The sequence below is a fragment of the Engystomops pustulosus genome, chromosome 9 (assembly GCF_040894005.1).
Source record: "Engystomops pustulosus chromosome 9, aEngPut4.maternal, whole genome shotgun sequence".
Taxonomy (NCBI): domain Eukaryota; kingdom Metazoa; phylum Chordata; class Amphibia; order Anura; family Leptodactylidae; genus Engystomops; species Engystomops pustulosus.
In genome coordinates, this window is record NC_092419.1 from 103,166,048 (window position 1) to 103,187,963 (window position 21,916).

Sequence of the window (21,916 nt, forward strand, 5' to 3'; positions counted from 1 at the left end):
TATTGTATCCAGTTTTCTCACACTTCAGAATAACACAATTGTCTGTGAGGGGATATCATCCCAGATACTGCCAGTTAGCAGGTTTGTAAGCCATGTCTTTACCCTCTATGGTACCCTGAGAATTCCTAGTCTTTCATTATTTCCTGTGTGTTCTGCCTTTTATTTGATAAAATTCCTGATGACTGATTAAAAAATGTATCTTCTTTCATCAGACGTGTTTTAGATGCAGCCCAGCGAGCCAATCAGACAGGTCATTTTTTATGGGTGGGTTCCGACAGCTGGGGATCGAAAACATCTCCTATTTTGGGCCTGGAAGAAGTAGCTGAAGGTGCTGTAACGATTCTGCCAAAAAGAGCGTCTATTGATGGTAAGTAAATGGTATTCTGATAGAGTTGCCTTTAAATGTTTTTCTCATGATTATTTTCTTTACACATGGGCTTTTCTTTTTAGGATTTGATCAGTATTTTATCAGCCGGACACTGGAAAATAATCGACGCAATATATGGTTTGCAGAGTTTTGGGAAGATGATTTTAAATGCAAATTGACTCGTTCTGCAGCTCAACCAGAAGAGGCCAGACGAAAGTGCACTGGTATTTTGATATGTTTTGTGAGAGCCTATGATAGTCTCCTAATGGTCTATTAGTTGTGCTTAGTCTCTTAAGGCATTACCATATTAACAGACGAAAGAAAACGTTTAATTATACTATTGGGGTGACAGGTAATTGGGGTCCTCAATGAAAGCCAGAAAGCATTTCTGTTACAATGGCCTGGTAATAAATATAATTGTGGGAAAAGGTAGTAAAAAAACATCAGAACCCATGGGGTCTATGTTGCAAACTCACCTGAAACAGAAGAGATCTTTTACTGCTGCCTTCATATTTTTATGATCTAAGTCTAAGTATCAGTAACACCAAAATTTATGGTGCACTTAGAAGTTGATGTATGCATGTTCTATTATACTAGGCAGTAACATTTTCAGATTTGTCCCACCAGAAAATTAAAGACCTAATTAGCCTTTTCAAAAATTATGGTTATTATGCATATGAAGCACATACACAAAATTAGATTAGGGGTCTATTGTCTGTAGTGATGTAATGATGGGTCAGTGTTATCTATATAGGGGTCATTGTACAGGGAGGAGGAGGAGATAAGCTGTGACATCATCTATTGTCAGTAGTGATGTAATGATGGGTCAGTGTTATCTATATAGAGGTCATTGTACAGGGAGGGGGAGGAGATAAGCTGTGACATCATCTATTGTCAGTAGTGATGTAATGATGGGTCAGTGTTATCTATATAGAGGTCATTGTACAGGGAGGAGGAGATAAGCTGTGACATCATCTATTGTCTGTAGTGATGTAATGATGGGTCAGTGTTATCTATATATAGGTCATTGTACAGGGAGGTGGAGGAGATAAACTGTGACATCATCTATTGTCAGTAGTGATGTAATGATGGGTCAGTGTTATCTATATAGAGGTCATTGTACAGGGAGGGGAGGAGATAATCTGTGACATCATCTATTGTCAGTAGTGATGTAATGATGGGTCAGTGTTATCTATATAGAGGTCATTGTACAGGGAGGGGAGGAGATAATCTGTGACATCATCTATTGTCAGTAGTGATGTAATGATGGGTCAGTGTTATCTATATAGAGGTCATTGTACAGGGATGGGGTGGAGATAAGCTGTGACATCATCTATTGTCAGTAGTGATGTAATGATGGGTCAGTGTTATCTATATAGAGGTCATTGTACAGGGCAGAGGAGGAGATAAGCTGTGACATCATCTATTGTCAGTAGTGATGTAATGATGGGTCAGTGTTATCTATATAGAGGTCATTGTACAGGGAGGGGGAGGAGATAAGCTGTGACATCATCTATTGTCAGTAGTGATGTAATGATGGGTCAGTGTTATCTATATAGAGGTCATTGTACAGGGAGGAGGAGGAGATAAGCTGTGACATCATCTATTGTCTGTAGTGATGTAATGATGGGTCAGTGTTATCTATATAGAGGTCATTGTACAGGGAGGAGGAGGAGATAAGCTGTGACATCATCTATTGTCAGTAGTGATGTAATGATGGGTCAGTGTTATCTATATAGAGGTCATTGTACAGGGAGGAGGAGGAGATAAGCTGTGACATCATCTATTGTCTGTAGTGATGTAATGATGGGTCAGTGTTATCTATATAGAGGTCATTGTGCAGGGAGGAGGAGGAGATAAGCTGTGACATCATCTATTGTCAGTAGTGATGTAATGATGGGTCAGTGTTATCTATATAGAGGTCATTGTACAGGGAGGGGGAGGAGATAAGCTGTGACATCATCTATTGTCAGTAGTGATGTAATGATGGGTCAGTGTTATCTATATAGAGGTCATTGTACAGGGAGAGGGAGGAGATAAGCTGTGGCATCATATATTGTCAGTAGTGATGTAATGCTGGGTCAGTGTTATCTATATAGAGGTCATTGTACAGGAGGGGGTGGAGATAAGCTGTGACATCATCTATTGTCAGTAGTGATGTAATGATGGGTCAGTGTTATCTATATAGAGGTCATTGTACAGGGAGGAGGAGGAGATGAGCTGTGACATCATCTATTGTCAGTAGTGATGTAATGATGGGTCAGTGTTATCTATATAGAGGTCATTGTACAGGGAGGGGGAGGAGATAAGCTGTGACATCATCTATTGTCAGTAGTGATGTAATGATGGGTCAGTGTTATCTATATAGAGGTCATTGTACAGGGAGGAGGAGGAGATAAGCTGTGACATCATCTATTGTCAGTAGTGATGTAATGATGGGTCAGTGTTATCTATATAGAGGACATTGTACAGGGAGGGGGAGGAGATAAGCTGTGACATCATCTATTGTCAGTAGTGATGTAATGATGGGTCAGTGTTATCTATATAGAGGTCATTGTACAGGGAGGGGGAGGAGATAAGCTGTGACATCATCTATTGTCAGTAGTGATGTAATGATGGGTCAGTGTTATCTATATAGAGGTCATTGTACAGGGAGGAGGAGGAGATAAGCTGTGACATCATCTATTGTCAGTACTGATGTAATGATGGGTCAGTGTTATCTATATAGAGGTCATTGTACAGGGAGGGGGAGGAGATAAGCTGTGACATCATCTATTGTCAGTAGTGATGTAATGATGGGTCAGTGTTATCTATATAGAGGTCATTGTACAGGGAGGGGGAGGAGATAAGCTGTGACATCATCTATTGTCAGTAGTGATGTAATGATGGGTCAGTGTTATCTATATAGAGGTCATTGTACAGGGAGGAGGAGGAGATAAGCTGTGACATCATCTATTGTCTGTAGTGATGTAATGATGGGTCAGTGTTATCTATATAGAGGTCATTGTACAGGGAGGAGGAGGAGATAAGCTGTGACATCATCTATTGTCAGTAGTGATATAATGATGGGTCAGTGTTATCTATATAGAGGTCATTGTACAGGGAGGTGGAGGGGATAAGCTGTGACATCATCTATTGTCAGTAGTGATGTAATGATGGGTCAGTGTTATCTATATAGAGGACATTGTACAGGGAGGGGGAGGGGATAAGCTGTGACATCATCTATTGTCAGTAGTGATGTAATGATGGGTCAGTGTTTTCTATATAGAGGTCATTGTACAGGGAGGAGGAGGAGATAAGCTGTGACATCATCTATTGTCTGTAGTGATGTAATGATGGGTCAGTGTTATCTATATAGAGGTCATTGTACAGGGAGGTGGAGGAGATAAGCTGTGACATCATCTATTGTCAGTAGTGATGTAATGATGGGTCAGTGTTATCTATATAGAGGTCATTGTACAGGGAGGGGAGGAGATAATCTGTGACATCATCTATTGTCAGTAGTGATGTAATGATGGGTCAGTGTTATCTATATAGAGGTCATTGTACAGGGAGGAGGAGGAGATAAGCTGTGACATCATCTATTGTCAGTAGTGATGTAATGATGGGTCAGTGTTATCTATATAGAGGTCATTGTACAGGGAGGGGGAGGAAATAAGCTGTGACATCATCTATTGTCAGTAGTGATGTAATGACGGGTCAGTGTTATCTATATAGAGGTCATTGTACAGGGAGGAGGAGGAGATAAGCTGTGACATCATCTATTGTCAGTAGTGATGTAAGGACGGGTCAGTGTTATCTATATAGAGGTCATTGTACAGGGAGGAGGAGGAGATAAGCTGTGACATCATCTATTGTCTGTAGTGATGTAATGATGGGTCAGTGTTATCTATATAGAGGTCATTGTACAGGGAGGAGGAGGAGATAAGCTGTGACATCATCTATTGTCAGTAGTGATGTAATGATGGGTCAGTGTTATCTATATAGAGGTCATTGTACAGGGAGGAGGAGGAGATAAGCTGTGACATCATCTATTGTCTGTAGTGATGTAATGATGGGTCAGTGTTATCTATATAGAGGTCATTGTACAGGGAGAGGGAGGAGATAAGCTGTGACATCATCTATTGTCAGTAGTGATGTAATGATGGGTCAGTGTTATCTTTATAGAGGTCATTGTACAGGGAGGGGGGGGGAGATAAGCTGTGACATCATCTATTGTCAGTAGTGATGTAATGATGGGTCAGTGTTATCTATATAGAGGTCATTGTACAGGGAGGAGGGGGAGATAAGCTGTGACATCATCTATTGTCTGTAGTGATGTAATGATGGGTCAGTGTTATCTATATAGAGGTCATTGTACAGGGAGGAGGAGGAGATAAGCTGTGACATCATCTATTGTCAGTAGTGATGTAATGATGGGTCAGTGTTATCTATATAGAGGTCATTGTACAGGGAGGGGGAGGAGATAAGCTGTGACATCATCTATTGTCAGTAGTGATGTAATGATGGGTCAGTGTTATCTATATAGAGGTCATTGTACAGGGAGGCGAAGGAGATAAGCTGTGACATCATCTATTGTCAGTAGTGATATAATGATGGGTCAGTGTTATCTATATAGAGGTCATTGTACAGGGAGGTGGAGGAGATAAGCTGTGACATCATCTATTGTCAGTAGTGATGTAATGATGGGTCAGTGTTATCTATATAGAGGACATTGTACAGGGAGGGGGAGGGGATAAGCTGTGACATCATCTATTGTCAGTAGTGATGTAATGATGGGTCAGTGTTATCTATATAGAGGTCATTGTACAGGGAGGAGGAGGAGATAAGCTGTGACATCATCTATTGTCAGTAGTGATGTAATGATGGGTCAGTGTTATCTATATAGAGGTCATTGTACAGGGAGGGGGAGGAGATAAGCTGTGACATCATCTATTGTCTGTAGTGATATAATGATGGGTCAGTGTTATCTATATAGAGGTCATTGTACAGGGAGGAGGAGGAGATAAGCTGTGACATCATCTATTGTCTGTAGTGATGTAATGATGGGTCAGTGTTATCTATATAGAGGTCATTGTACAGGGAGGAGGAGGAGATAAGCTGTGACATCATCTATTGTCAGTAGTGATGTAATGATGGGTCAGTGTTATCTATATAGAGGTCATTGTACAGGGAGGAGGAGGAGATAAGCTGTGACATCATCTATTGTCTGTAGTGATGTAATGATGGGTCAGTGTTATCTATATAGGGGTCATTGTACAGGGAGGAGGAGGAGATAAGCTGTGACATCATCTATTGTCAGTAGTGATGTAATGATGGGTCAGTGTTATCTATATAGAGGTCATTGTACAGGGAGGGGGAGGAGATAAGCTGTGACATCATCTATTGTCAGTAGTGATGTAATGATGGGTCAGTGTTATCTATATAGAGGTCATTGTACAGGGAGGAGGAGATAAGCTGTGACATCATCTATTGTCTGTAGTGATGTAATGATGGGTCAGTGTTATCTATATATAGGTCATTGTACAGGGAGGTGGAGGAGATAAGCTGTGACATCATCTATTGTCAGTAGTGATGTAATGATGGGTCAGTGTTATCTATATAGAGGTCATTGTACAGGGAGGGGAGGAGATAATCTGTGACATCATCTATTGTCAGTAGTGATGTAATGATGGGTCAGTGTTATCTATATAGAGGTCATTGTACAGGGAGGGGAGGAGATAATCTGTGACATCATCTATTGTCAGTAGTGATGTAATGATGGGTCAGTGTTATCTATATAGAGGTCATTGTACAGGGATGGGGTGGAGATAAGCTGTGACATCATCTATTGTCAGTAGTGATGTAATGATGGGTCAGTGTTATCTATATAGAGGTCATTGTACAGGGCAGAGGAGGAGATAAGCTGTGACATCATCTATTGTCAGTAGTGATGTAATGATGGGTCAGTGTTATCTATATAGAGGTCATTGTACAGGGAGGGGGAGGAGATAAGCTGTGACATCATCTATTGTCAGTAGTGATGTAATGATGGGTCAGTGTTATCTATATAGAGGTCATTGTACAGGGAGGAGGAGGAGATAAGCTGTGACATCATCTATTGTCTGTAGTGATGTAATGATGGGTCAGTGTTATCTATATAGAGGTCATTGTACAGGGAGGAGGAGGAGATAAGCTGTGACATCATCTATTGTCAGTAGTGATGTAATGATGGGTCAGTGTTATCTATATAGAGGTCATTGTACAGGGAGGAGGAGGAGATAAGCTGTGACATCATCTATTGTCTGTAGTGATGTAATGATGGGTCAGTGTTATCTATATAGAGGTCATTGTGCAGGGAGGAGGAGGAGATAAGCTGTGACATCATCTATTGTCAGTAGTGATGTAATGATGGGTCAGTGTTATCTATATAGAGGTTATTGTACAGGGAGGGGGAGGAGATAAGCTGTGACATCATCTATTGTCAGTAGTGATGTAATGATGGGTCAGTGTTATCTATATAGAGGTCATTGTACAGGGAGAGGGAGGAGATAAGCTGTGGCATCATATATTGTCAGTAGTGATGTAATGCTGGGTCAGTGTTATCTATATAGAGGTCATTGTACAGGAGGGGGTGGAGATAAGCTGTGACATCATCTATTGTCAGTAGTGATGTAATGATGGGTCAGTGTTATCTATATAGAGGTCATTGTACAGGGAGGAGGAGGAGATAAGCTGTGACATCATCTATTGTCAGTAGTGATGTAATGATGGGTCAGTGTTATCTATATAGAGGACATTGTACAGGGAGGGGGAGGAGATAAGCTGTGACATCATCTATTGTCAGTAGTGATGTAATGATGGGTCAGTGTTATCTATATAGAGGTCATTGTACAGGGAGGGGGAGGAGATAAGCTGTGACATCATCTATTGTCAGTAGTGATGTAATGATGGGTCAGTGTTATCTATATAGAGGTCATTGTACAGGGAGGAGGAGGAGATAAGCTGTGACATCATCTATTGTCAGTACTGATGTAATGATGGGTCAGTGTTATCTATATAGAGGTCATTGTACAGGGAGGGGGAGGAGATAAGCTGTGACATCATCTATTGTCAGTAGTGATGTAATGATGGGTCAGTGTTATCTATATAGAGGTCATTGTACAGGGAGGGGGAGGAGATAAGCTGTGACATCATCTATTGTCAGTAGTGATGTAATGATGGGTCAGTGTTATCTATATAGAGGTCATTGTACAGGGAGGAGGAGGAGATAAGCTGTGACATCATCTATTGTCTGTAGTGATGTAATGATGGGTCAGTGTTATCTATATAGAGGTCATTGTACAGGGAGGAGGAGGAGATAAGCTGTGACATCATCTATTGTCAGTAGTGATATAATGATGGGTCAGTGTTATCTATATAGAGGTCATTGTACAGGGAGGTGGAGGGGATAAGCTGTGACATCATCTATTGTCAGTAGTGATGTAATGATGGGTCAGTGTTATCTATATAGAGGACATTGTACAGGGAGGGGGAGGGGATAAGCTGTGACATCATCTATTGTCAGTAGTGATGTAATGATGGGTCAGTGTTTTCTATATAGAGGTCATTGTACAGGGAGGAGGAGGAGATAAGCTGTGACATCATCTATTGTCTGTAGTGATGTAATGATGGGTCAGTGTTATCTATATAGAGGTCATTGTACAGGGAGGTGGAGGAGATAAGCTGTGACATCATCTATTGTCAGTAGTGATGTAATGATGGGTCAGTGTTATCTATATAGAGGTCATTGTACAGGGAGGGGAGGAGATAATCTGTGACATCATCTATTGTCAGTAGTGATGTAATGATGGGTCAGTGTTATCTATATAGAGGTCATTGTACAGGGAGGAGGAGGAGATAAGCTGTGACATCATCTATTGTCAGTAGTGATGTAATGATGGGTCAGTGTTATCTATATAGAGGTCATTGTACAGGGAGGGGGAGGAAATAAGCTGTGACATCATCTATTGTCAGTAGTGATGTAATGACGGGTCAGTGTTATCTATATAGAGGTCATTGTACAGGGAGGAGGAGGAGATAAGCTGTGACATCATCTATTGTCAGTAGTGATGTAAGGACGGGTCAGTGTTATCTATATAGAGGTCATTGTACAGGGAGGAGGAGGAGATAAGCTGTGACATCATCTATTGTCTGTAGTGATGTAATGATGGGTCAGTGTTATCTATATAGAGGTCATTGTACAGGGAGGAGGAGGAGATAAGCTGTGACATCATCTATTGTCAGTAGTGATGTAATGATGGGTCAGTGTTATCTATATAGAGGTCATTGTACAGGGAGGAGGAGGAGATAAGCTGTGACATCATCTATTGTCTGTAGTGATGTAATGATGGGTCAGTGTTATCTATATAGAGGTCATTGTACAGGGAGAGGGAGGAGATAAGCTGTGACATCATCTATTGTCAGTAGTGATGTAATGATGGGTCAGTGTTATCTTTATAGAGGTCATTGTACAGGGAGGGGGGGGGAGATAAGCTGTGACATCATCTATTGTCAGTAGTGATGTAATGATGGGTCAGTGTTATCTATATAGAGGTCATTGTACAGGGAGGAGGGGGAGATAAGCTGTGACATCATCTATTGTCTGTAGTGATGTAATGATGGGTCAGTGTTATCTATATAGAGGTCATTGTACAGGGAGGAGGAGGAGATAAGCTGTGACATCATCTATTGTCAGTAGTGATGTAATGATGGGTCAGTGTTATCTATATAGAGGTCATTGTACAGGGAGGGGGAGGAGATAAGCTGTGACATCATCTATTGTCAGTAGTGATGTAATGATGGGTCAGTGTTATCTATATAGAGGTCATTGTACAGGGAGGCGAAGGAGATAAGCTGTGACATCATCTATTGTCAGTAGTGATATAATGATGGGTCAGTGTTATCTATATAGAGGTCATTGTACAGGGAGGTGGAGGAGATAAGCTGTGACATCATCTATTGTCAGTAGTGATGTAATGATGGGTCAGTGTTATCTATATAGAGGACATTGTACAGGGAGGGGGAGGGGATAAGCTGTGACATCATCTATTGTCAGTAGTGATGTAATGATGGGTCAGTGTTATCTATATAGAGGTCATTGTACAGGGAGGAGGAGGAGATAAGCTGTGACATCATCTATTGTCAGTAGTGATGTAATGATGGGTCAGTGTTATCTATATAGAGGTCATTGTACAGGGAGGAGGAGGAGATAAGCTGTGACATCATCTATTGTCAGTAGTGATGTAATGATGGGTCAGTGTTATCTATATAGAGGTCATTGTACAGGGAGGAGGAGGAGATAAGCTGTGACATCATCTATTGTCAGTAGTGATGTAATGCTGGGTCAGTGTTATCTATATAGAGGTCATTGTACAGGGAGGAGGAGGAGATAAGCTGTGACATCATCTATTGTCAGTAGTGATGTAATGCTGGGTCAGTGTTATCTATATAGAGGTCATTGTACAGGGAGGGGGAGGAGATAAGCTGTGACATCATCTATTGTCAGTACTGATGTAATGATGGGTCAGTGTTATCTATATAGAGGTCATTGTACAGGGAGGGGGAGGAGATAAGCTGTGACATCATCTATTGTCTGTAGTGATGTAATGATGGGTCAGTGTTATCTATATAGAGGTCAATGTACAGGGAGGAGGAGGAGATAAGCTGTGACATCATCTATTGTCTGTAGTGATGTAATGATGGGTCAGTGTTATCTATATAGAGGTCATTGTACAGGGAGGAGGAGGAGATAAGCTGTGACTTCATCTATTGTCAGTAGTGATGTAATGATGGGTCAGTGTTATCTATATAGAGGTCATTGTACAGGGAGGAGGAGGAGATAAGCTGTGACATCATCTATTGTCTGTAGTGATGTAATGATGGGTCAGTGTTATCTATATAAAGGTCATTGTACAGGGAGGAGGAGGAGATAAGCTGTGACATCATCTATTGTCAGTAGTGATATAATGATGGGTCAGTGTTATCTATATAGAGGACATTGTACAGGGAGGGGGAGGGGATAAGCTGTGACATCATCTATTGTCAGTAGTGATGTAATGATGGGTCAGTGTTATCTATATAGAGGACATTGTACAGGGAGGGGGAGGAGATAAGCTGTGACATCATCTATTGTCTGTAGTGATGTAATGATGGGTCAGTGTTATCTATATAGAGGTCATTGTACAGGGAGGAGGAGGAGATAAGCTGTGACATCATCTATTGTCAGTAGTGATGTAATGCTGGGTCAGTGTTATCTATATAGAGGTCATTGTACAGGGAGGTGGAGGAGATAAGCTGTGACATCATCTATTGTCAGTAGTGATGTAATGATGGGTCAGTGTTATCTATATAGAGGACATTGTACAGGGAGGGGGAGGGGATAAGCTGTGACATCATCTATTGTCAGTAGTGATGTAATGATGGGTCAGTGTTATCTATATAGAGGTCATTGTACAGGGCAGAGGAGGAGATAAGCTGTGACATCATCTATTGTCAGTAGTGATGTAATGATGGGTCAGTGTTATCTATATAGAGGTCATTGTACAGGGAGGGGGAGGAGATAAGCTGTGACATCATCTATTGTCAGTAGTGATGTAATGATGGGTCAGTGTTATCTATATAGAGGTCATTGTACAGGGAGGAGGAGGAGATAAGCTGTGACATCATCTATTGTCTGTAGTGATGTAATGATGGGTCAGTGTTATCTATATAGAGGTCATTGTACAGGGAGGAGGAGGAGATAAGCTGTGACATCATCTATTGTCAGTAGTGATGTAATGATGGGTCAGTGTTATCTATATAGAGGTCATTGTACAGGGAGGAGGAGGAGATAAGCTGTGACATCATCTATTGTCTGTAGTGATGTAATGATGGGTCAGTGTTATCTATATAGAGGTCATTGTGCAGGGAGGAGGAGGAGATAAGCTGTGACATCATCTATTGTCAGTAGTGATGTAATGATGGGTCAGTGTTATCTATATAGAGGTCATTGTACAGGGAGGGGGAGGAGATAAGCTGTGACATCATCTATTGTCAGTAGTGATGTAATGATGGGTCAGTGTTATCTATATAGAGGTCATTGTACAGGGAGAGGGAGGAGATAAGCTGTGGCATCATATATTGTCAGTAGTGATGTAATGCTGGGTCAGTGTTATCTATATAGAGGTCATTGTACAGGAGGGGGTGGAGATAAGCTGTGACATCATCTATTGTCAGTAGTGATGTAATGATGGGTCAGTGTTATCTATATAGAGGTCATTGTACAGGGAGGAGGAGGAGATAAGCTGTGACATCATCTATTGTCAGTAGTGATGTAATGATGGGTCAGTGTTATCTATATAGAGGACATTGTACAGGGAGGGGGAGGAGATAAGCTGTGACATCATCTATTGTCAGTAGTGATGTAATGATGGGTCAGTGTTATCTATATAGAGGTCATTGTACAGGGAGGGGGAGGAGATAAGCTGTGACATCATCTATTGTCAGTAGTGATGTAATGATGGGTCAGTGTTATCTATATAGAGGTCATTGTACAGGGAGGAGGAGGAGATAAGCTGTGACATCATCTATTGTCAGTACTGATGTAATGATGGGTCAGTGTTATCTATATAGAGGTCATTGTACAGGGAGGGGGAGGAGATAAGCTGTGACATCATCTATTGTCAGTAGTGATGTAATGATGGGTCAGTGTTATCTATATAGAGGTCATTGTACAGGGAGGGGGAGGAGATAAGCTGTGACATCATCTATTGTCAGTAGTGATGTAATGATGGGTCAGTGTTATCTATATAGAGGTCATTGTACAGGGAGGAGGAGGAGATAAGCTGTGACATCATCTATTGTCTGTAGTGATGTAATGATGGGTCAGTGTTATCTATATAGAGGTCATTGTACAGGGAGGAGGAGGAGATAAGCTGTGACATCATCTATTGTCAGTAGTGATATAATGATGGGTCAGTGTTATCTATATAGAGGTCATTGTACAGGGAGGTGGAGGGGATAAGCTGTGACATCATCTATTGTCAGTAGTGATGTAATGATGGGTCAGTGTTATCTATATAGAGGACATTGTACAGGGAGGGGGAGGGGATAAGCTGTGACATCATCTATTGTCAGTAGTGATGTAATGATGGGTCAGTGTTTTCTATATAGAGGTCATTGTACAGGGAGGAGGAGGAGATAAGCTGTGACATCATCTATTGTCTGTAGTGATGTAATGATGGGTCAGTGTTATCTATATAGAGGTCATTGTACAGGGAGGTGGAGGAGATAAGCTGTGACATCATCTATTGTCAGTAGTGATGTAATGATGGGTCAGTGTTATCTATATAGAGGTCATTGTACAGGGAGGGGAGGAGATAATCTGTGACATCATCTATTGTCAGTAGTGATGTAATGATGGGTCAGTGTTATCTATATAGAGGTCATTGTACAGGGAGGAGGAGGAGATAAGCTGTGACATCATCTATTGTCAGTAGTGATGTAATGATGGGTCAGTGTTATCTATATAGAGGTCATTGTACAGGGAGGGGGAGGAAATAAGCTGTGACATCATCTATTGTCAGTAGTGATGTAATGACGGGTCAGTGTTATCTATATAGAGGTCATTGTACAGGGAGGAGGAGGAGATAAGCTGTGACATCATCTATTGTCAGTAGTGATGTAAGGACGGGTCAGTGTTATCTATATAGAGGTCATTGTACAGGGAGGAGGAGGAGATAAGCTGTGACATCATCTATTGTCTGTAGTGATGTAATGATGGGTCAGTGTTATCTATATAGAGGTCATTGTACAGGGAGGAGGAGGAGATAAGCTGTGACATCATCTATTGTCAGTAGTGATGTAATGATGGGTCAGTGTTATCTATATAGAGGTCATTGTACAGGGAGGAGGAGGAGATAAGCTGTGACATCATCTATTGTCTGTAGTGATGTAATGATGGGTCAGTGTTATCTATATAGAGGTCATTGTACAGGGAGAGGGAGGAGATAAGCTGTGACATCATCTATTGTCAGTAGTGATGTAATGATGGGTCAGTGTTATCTTTATAGAGGTCATTGTACAGGGAGGGGGGGGGAGATAAGCTGTGACATCATCTATTGTCAGTAGTGATGTAATGATGGGTCAGTGTTATCTATATAGAGGTCATTGTACAGGGAGGAGGGGGAGATAAGCTGTGACATCATCTATTGTCTGTAGTGATGTAATGATGGGTCAGTGTTATCTATATAGAGGTCATTGTACAGGGAGGAGGAGGAGATAAGCTGTGACATCATCTATTGTCAGTAGTGATGTAATGATGGGTCAGTGTTATCTATATAGAGGTCATTGTACAGGGAGGGGGAGGAGATAAGCTGTGACATCATCTATTGTCAGTAGTGATGTAATGATGGGTCAGTGTTATCTATATAGAGGTCATTGTACAGGGAGGCGAAGGAGATAAGCTGTGACATCATCTATTGTCAGTAGTGATATAATGATGGGTCAGTGTTATCTATATAGAGGTCATTGTACAGGGAGGTGGAGGAGATAAGCTGTGACATCATCTATTGTCAGTAGTGATGTAATGATGGGTCAGTGTTATCTATATAGAGGACATTGTACAGGGAGGGGGAGGGGATAAGCTGTGACATCATCTATTGTCAGTAGTGATGTAATGATGGGTCAGTGTTATCTATATAGAGGTCATTGTACAGGGAGGAGGAGGAGATAAGCTGTGACATCATCTATTGTCAGTAGTGATGTAATGATGGGTCAGTGTTATCTATATAGAGGTCATTGTACAGGGAGGAGGAGGAGATAAGCTGTGACATCATCTATTGTCAGTAGTGATGTAATGATGGGTCAGTGTTATCTATATAGAGGTCATTGTACAGGGAGGAGGAGGAGATAAGCTGTGACATCATCTATTGTCAGTAGTGATGTAATGCTGGGTCAGTGTTATCTATATAGAGGTCATTGTACAGGGAGGAGGAGGAGATAAGCTGTGACATCATCTATTGTCAGTAGTGATGTAATGCTGGGTCAGTGTTATCTATATAGAGGTCATTGTACAGGGAGGGGGAGGAGATAAGCTGTGACATCATCTATTGTCAGTACTGATGTAATGATGGGTCAGTGTTATCTATATAGAGGTCATTGTACAGGGAGGGGGAGGAGATAAGCTGTGACATCATCTATTGTCTGTAGTGATGTAATGATGGGTCAGTGTTATCTATATAGAGGTCAATGTACAGGGAGGAGGAGGAGATAAGCTGTGACATCATCTATTGTCTGTAGTGATGTAATGATGGGTCAGTGTTATCTATATAGAGGTCATTGTACAGGGAGGAGGAGGAGATAAGCTGTGACTTCATCTATTGTCAGTAGTGATGTAATGATGGGTCAGTGTTATCTATATAGAGGTCATTGTACAGGGAGGAGGAGGAGATAAGCTGTGACATCATCTATTGTCTGTAGTGATGTAATGATGGGTCAGTGTTATCTATATAAAGGTCATTGTACAGGGAGGAGGAGGAGATAAGCTGTGACATCATCTATTGTCAGTAGTGATATAATGATGGGTCAGTGTTATCTATATAGAGGACATTGTACAGGGAGGGGGAGGGGATAAGCTGTGACATCATCTATTGTCAGTAGTGATGTAATGATGGGTCAGTGTTATCTATATAGAGGACATTGTACAGGGAGGGGGAGGAGATAAGCTGTGACATCATCTATTGTCTGTAGTGATGTAATGATGGGTCAGTGTTATCTATATAGAGGTCATTGTACAGGGAGGAGGAGGAGATAAGCTGTGACATCATCTATTGTCAGTAGTGATGTAATGCTGGGTCAGTGTTATCTATATAGAGGTCATTGTACAGGGAGGTGGAGGAGATAAGCTGTGACATCATCTATTGTCAGTAGTGATGTAATGATGGGTCAGTGTTATCTATATAGAGGACATTGTACAGGGAGGGGGAGGGGATAAGCTGTGACATCATCGATTGTCAGTAGTGATGTAATGATGGGTCAGTGTTATCTATATAGAGGTCATTGTACAGGGAGGGGGAGGAGATAAGCTGTGACATCATCTATTGTCAGTACTGATGTAATGATGGGTCAGTGTTATCTATATAGAGGTCATTGTACAGGGAGGGGGAGGAGATAAGCTGTGACATCATCTATTGTCTGTAGTGATGCAATGATGGGTCAGTGTTATCTATATAGAGGTCAATGTACAGGGAGGAGGAGGAGATAAGCTGTGACATCATCTATTGTCTGTAGTGATGTAATGATGGGTCAGTGTTATCTATATAGAGGTCATTGTACAGGGAGGAGGAGGAGATAAGCTGTGACATCATCTATTGTCAGTAGTGATGTAATGATGGGTCAGTGTTATCTATATAGAGGTCATTGTACAGGGAGGAGGAGGAGATAAGCTGTGACATCATCTATTGTCTGTAGTGATGTAATGATGGGTCAGTGTTATCTATATAAAGGTCATTGTACAGGGAGGAGGAGGAGATAAGCTGTGACATCATCTATTGTCAGTAGTGATATAATGATGGGTCAGTGTTATCTATATAGAGGACATTGTACAGGGAGGGGGAGGGGATAAGCTGTGACATCATCTATTGTCAGTAGTGATGTAATGATGGGTCAGTGTTATCTATATAGAGGACATTGTACAGGGAGGGGGAGGAGATAAGCTGTGACATCATCTATTGTCTGTAGTGATGTAATGATGGGTCAGTGTTATCTATATAGAGGTCATTGTACAGGGAGGAGGAGGAGATAAGCTGTGACATCATCTATTGTCAGTAGTGATGTAATGCTGGGTCAGTGTTATCTATATAGAGGTCATTGTACAGGGAGGTGGAGGAGATAAGCTGTGACATCATCTATTGTCAGTAGTGATGTAATGATGGGTCAGTGTTATCTATATAGAGGACATTGTACAGGGAGGGGGAGGGGATAAGCTGTGACATCATCGATTGTCAGTAGTGATGTAATGATGGGTCAGTGTTATCTATATAGAGGTCATTGTACAGGGAGGTGGAGGAGATAAGCTGTGACATCATCTATTGTCAGTAGTGATGTAATGATGGGTCAGTGTTATCTATATAGAGGTCATTGTACAGGGAGGGGAGGAGATAATCTGTGACATCATCTATTGTCAGTAGTGATGTAATGATGGGTCAGTGTTATCTATATAGAGGTCATTGTACAGGGAGGAGGAGGAGATAAGCTGTGACATCATCTATTGTCAGTAGTGATGTAATGATGGGTCAGTGTTATCTATATAGAGGTCATTGTACAGGGAGGGGGAGGAAATAAGCTGTGACATCATCTATTGTCAGTAGTGATGTAATGACGGGTCAGTGTTATCTATATAGAGGTCATTGTACAGGGAGGAGGAGGAGATAAGCTGTGACATCATCTATTGTCAGTATTGATGTAAGGACGGGTCAGTGTTATCTATATAGAGGTCATTGTACAGGGAGGAGGAGGAGATAAGCTGTGACATCATCTATTGTCTGTAGTGATGTAATGATGGGTCAGTGTTATCTATATAGAGGTCATTGTACAGGGAGGAGGAGGAGATAAGCTGTGACATCATCTATTGTCAGTAGTGATGTAATGATGGGTCAGTGTTATCTATATAGAGGTCATTGTACAGGGAGGAGGAGGAGATAAGCTGTGACATCATCTATTGTCTGTAGTGATGTAATGATGGGTCAGTGTTATCTATATAGAGGTCATTGTACAGGGAGAGGGAGGAGATAAGCTGTGACATCATCTATTGTCAGTAGTGATGTAATGATGGGTCAGTGTTATCTTTATAGAGGTCATTGTACAGGGAGGGGGGGGGGAGATAAGCTGTGACATCATCTATTGTCAGTAGTGATGTAATGATGGGTCAGTGTTATCTATATAGAGGTCATTGTACAGGGAGGAGGGGGAGATAAGCTGTGACATCATCTATTGTCTGTAGTGATGTAATGATGGGTCAGTGTTATCTATATAGAGGTCATTGTACAGGGAGGAGGAGGAGATAAGCTGTGACATCATCTATTGTCAGTAGTGATGTAATGATGGGTCAGTGTTATCTATATAGAGGTCATTGTACAGGGAGGGGGAGGAGATAAGCTGTGACATCATCTATTGTCAGTAGTGATGTAATGATGGGTCAGTGTTATCTATATAGAGGTCATTGTACAGGGAGGCGAAGGAGATAAGCTGTGACATCATCTATTGTCAGTAGTGATATAATGATGGGTCAGTGTTATCTATATAGAGGTCATTGTACAGGGAGGTGGAGGAGATAAGCTGTGACATCATCTATTGTCAGTAGTGATGTAATGATGGGTCAGTGTTATCTATATAGAGGACATTGTACAGGGAGGGGGAGGGGATAAGCTGTGACATCATCTATTGTCAGTAGTGATGTAATGATGGGTCAGTGTTATCTATATAGAGGTCATTGTACAGGGAGGAGGAGGAGATAAGCTGTGACATCATCTATTGTCAGTAGTGATGTAATGATGGGTCAGTGTTATCTATATAGAGGTCATTGTACAGGGAGGAGGAGGAGATAAGCTGTGACATCATCTATTGTCAGTAGTGATGTAATGATGGGTCAGTGTTATCTATATAGAGGTCATTGTACAGGGAGGAGGAGGAGATAAGCTGTGACATCATCTATTGTCAGTAGTGATGTAATGCTGGGTCAGTGTTATCTATATAGAGGTCATTGTACAGGGAGGAGGAGGAGATAAGCTGTGACATCATCTATTGTCAGTAGTGATGTAATGCTGGGTCAGTGTTATCTATATAGAGGTCATTGTACAGGGAGGGGGAGGAGATAAGCTGTGACATCATCTATTGTCAGTACTGATGTAATGATGGGTCAGTGTTATCTATATAGAGGTCATTGTACAGGGAGGGGGAGGAGATAAGCTGTGACATCATCTATTGTCTGTAGTGATGTAATGATGGGTCAGTGTTATCTATATAGAGGTCAATGTACAGGGAGGAGGAGGAGATAAGCTGTGACATCATCTATTGTCTGTAGTGATGTAATGATGGGTCAGTGTTATCTATATAGAGGTCATTGTACAGGGAGGAGGAGGAGATAAGCTGTGACATCATCTATTGTCAGTAGTGATGTAATGATGGGTCAGTGTTATCTATATAGAGGTCATTGTACAGGGAGGAGGAGGAGATAAGCTGTGACATCATCTATTGTCTGTAGTGATGTAATGATGGGTCAGTGTTATCTATATAAAGGTCATTGTACAGGGAGGGGGAGGGGATAAGCTGTGACATCATCTATTGTCAGTAGTGATGTAATGATGGGTCAGTGTTATCTATATAGAGGACATTGTACAGGGAGGGGGAGGAGATAAGCTGTGACATCATCTATTGTCTGTAGTGATGTAATGATGGGTCAGTGTTATCTATATAGAGGTCATTGTACAGGGAGGAGGAGGAGATAAGCTGTGACATCATCTATTGTCAGTAGTGATGTAATGCTGGGTCAGTGTTATCTATATAGAGGTCATTGTACAGGGAGGTGGAGGAGATAAGCTGTGACATCATCTATTGTCAGTAGTGATGTAATGATGGGTCAGTGTTATCTATATAGAGGACATTGTACAGGGAGGGGGAGGGGATAAGCTGTGACATCATCGATTGTCAGTAGTGATGTAATGATGGGTCAGTGTTATCTATATAGAGGTCATTGTACAGGGAGGAGGAGGAGATAAGCTGTGACATCATCTATTGTCAGTAGTGATATAATGATGGGTCAGTGTTATCTATATAGAGGTCATTGTTCAGGGAGGTGGAGGAGATAAGCTGTGACATCATCTATTGTCAGTAGTGATGTAATGATGGGTCAGTGTTATCTATATAGAGGTCATTGTACAGGGAGGGGGAGGAGATAAGCTTTGACATCATCTATTGTCAGTAGTGATGTAATGATGGGTCAGTGTTATCTATATAGAGGTCATTGTACAGGGAGGGGGAGGAGATAAGCTGTGACATCATATCTATTGTAAAGGGTATAAAAATTAAAAAAAAATTATTAAAAATTGCAATTTTATTGCTTCTTACCGCCCAAAAAATGTAATAGAAAGTCAAGTCAGTTGTACCCTATAATAGTGCCATCACCTTTTCCTGCAACAAACAAGCCCTAAGTAGTATACAGCCAGCATTCCCCCTGTAGTATACAGCCAGCCTGCCCCCACTAGTATACAGCCAGCCCCATGTAGTATATACCCAGCCCCAGGTAGTATACAGCCTGCCAGCCCCCTGTAGTATACAGCTAGCCAGCCCCCAGTAGTATACAGTCAGACAGCTCCATGTAGTATACAGCTCGCCAGCCCCATCTAGTATACAGCCAGCCAGCCCCATGTAGTATATAGCCAGCCCCATGTAGTATACATCCGGCCAACCCCCAGTAGTATACAGCCAGCCCCATTAGTATATAGACAGCCAGCCCCCAGTAGTATACAGCCAGCCCCAGGTAGTATACAGCCAGCCAGCCCCATGTAGTATACAGCTCGCTAGCCCCATGTAGTATACAGCCAGCCAGCCCCATGTAATATACAGCCAGCCAGCCCCATTTAGTATACAGCCTGCCAGGCCCCTGCCGTATACAGCCAGCCAGCCCCATGTAGTATACAGTCAGCCAGCTCCATGTAGTATACAGCCTGCCAACCCCCAGTAGTATACAGGCCTGCCAGCCCCCAGTAGTATACAGCCAGCCAGCTCCATGTAGTATACAGCTCGCCAGCCCCGTGTAGTATACAGCCAGCCCATTTAGTATATAGCCTGCCCCATGTAGTATAAATCCTGCCAACCCCATGTAGTATACAGCCAACTCCCAGTAGTATACAGCCCGCCCCATGTAGTATACAGCCAACTCCCAGTAGTATACAGCCAGCCCTCAGTAGTATACAGCCATCCAGCTCCATGCAGTATACAGCTCTCCAGCCCCATGTAGTATACAGCCAGCTAGCTCCATGTAGTATACAGCCAGCCAGCCCCATGTAGTATACAGCCTGCCAACCTCCAGTAGTATACAGCCAGCCCCAGGAGTGCACCTGCCATGAGGCCAGTTGAGCATGGTGCTCCCGCGGACCGACACCGAGCACCCCGACCGCCGCCGCCACTGATTGAGAAATAATAAAGTTATATATTATAAAATAAGTAGGAAAACCTGTTTTATTCTGTTCCATTGCAGGAAAGAGTTAATACGTATGAATAATCATGGTATTGGTATTATTGATGTTGGTAAAATAATCATGCTATTAACCTATTGGTAAAATAAAATTTTTACCACAAAAAACAAGCCCTCACATGCCCATGGCAGATAAAAAAATGATGTCCTGTGTCATGATGCCAATTTAAGGTCCTTAAAGTGTTAAATTCCCTTTTTAAAGGCCAAATATTCCCCAGAATTGAGCACAGTTTTTTCTGTCCTCATTGTCAACTTCTAAAATGCTTTATTACAATGTGTAAAACTGGAGTAGGGGATGAGAGAATTTGGGGCCCTGTCATTATTTTATCAAGCACATTCAAGCTGTGGCATAACTTAAAATTTTATTTTATTTTTAGGAGAGGAGAGGATCGGCAGAGACTCCATATATGAACAAGAGGGAAAAGTCCAGTTTGTAATTGATGCAGTGTATGCCATGGCTCATGCCTTACACAACATGCACATGGACCTTTGTGCTGGAAGCCTTGGAGTCTGTGACAGGATGGATCCTATGGATGGACGGCTGCTCTTACAATACATCCACAGAGTTAATTTCAATGGCAAGAATCAATCTTTCATTCATTCATTTCATTTCATTCACACCTTTATAGGAAATCTACCATCAAAATCCATCATAATAAACCAAGGACGCTTATTCATAGATCCAGGCACAGTGACTGTGGTAATCTACTTATATTTATTATCTATTGCCTCCTTCTTTCCAAAATCAACATTTACAATTATGCTAATGAGAATGAAGGTCTCTGGGGATGTTGACAGAGCCCCTCCGTGCTGTAGCTTCATGGGGTGTTACACTGTGCTAGAGCACGTAACCCCCTCTTACTGTGTGAGCAAAGGATGGGAGAGCAAGGGGCCTGTGAGGCTACAGCACCAAGTGGCTCTGGTAACACCCCCAGAGAGCTTCACGCTCATTAGCCTAATTGTAAATGTTGATTTTGGAAAGAAGGTGGCCATAGAAAATAAACATGAAATGATTACCACAGTCACGGTGCCTGGATTTATGAGTAAATGTCCCTGGTTTATCATGCTTCATTGTGATGGTAGATTTCATCTAACTCTCGTTGGTCATTGCTCTGTGTGATTGCTTGGATGGCAAAATTTGGCCCATGGGAGATGGTAATCAGTTGTTATCCATCCAAGATACTGCATACTTACAATAGAGGGCTCTTATGGGAAGACATTAGATCATGTCTTGACCTTACAATATTGGGTTGGTTATTAGCACAGAGGAAGCTCCTGGCAACCTGTGATTTACCAGC

At 41.8% G+C, this 21,916-nt stretch overlaps 1 protein-coding gene across 11 annotated transcripts in view; it reads left to right on the top strand.

Annotated features, from left to right (window-relative positions):
- Positions 1-21,916, top strand: part of LOC140077683 (metabotropic glutamate receptor 6-like) — a 63,483-nt gene that overhangs the window by 29,212 nt on the left and 12,355 nt on the right. For all 11 annotated transcript variants that reach the window (XM_072125037.1, XM_072125031.1, XM_072125034.1 and 8 more), the window contains 3 exons: positions 213-367; positions 451-591; positions 20,996-21,196. In XM_072125037.1, the coding sequence (XP_071981138.1) occupies positions 213-367; positions 451-591; positions 20,996-21,196 (497 nt within the window). The remainder of the gene's footprint in view (positions 1-212; positions 368-450; positions 592-20,995; positions 21,197-21,916) is intronic.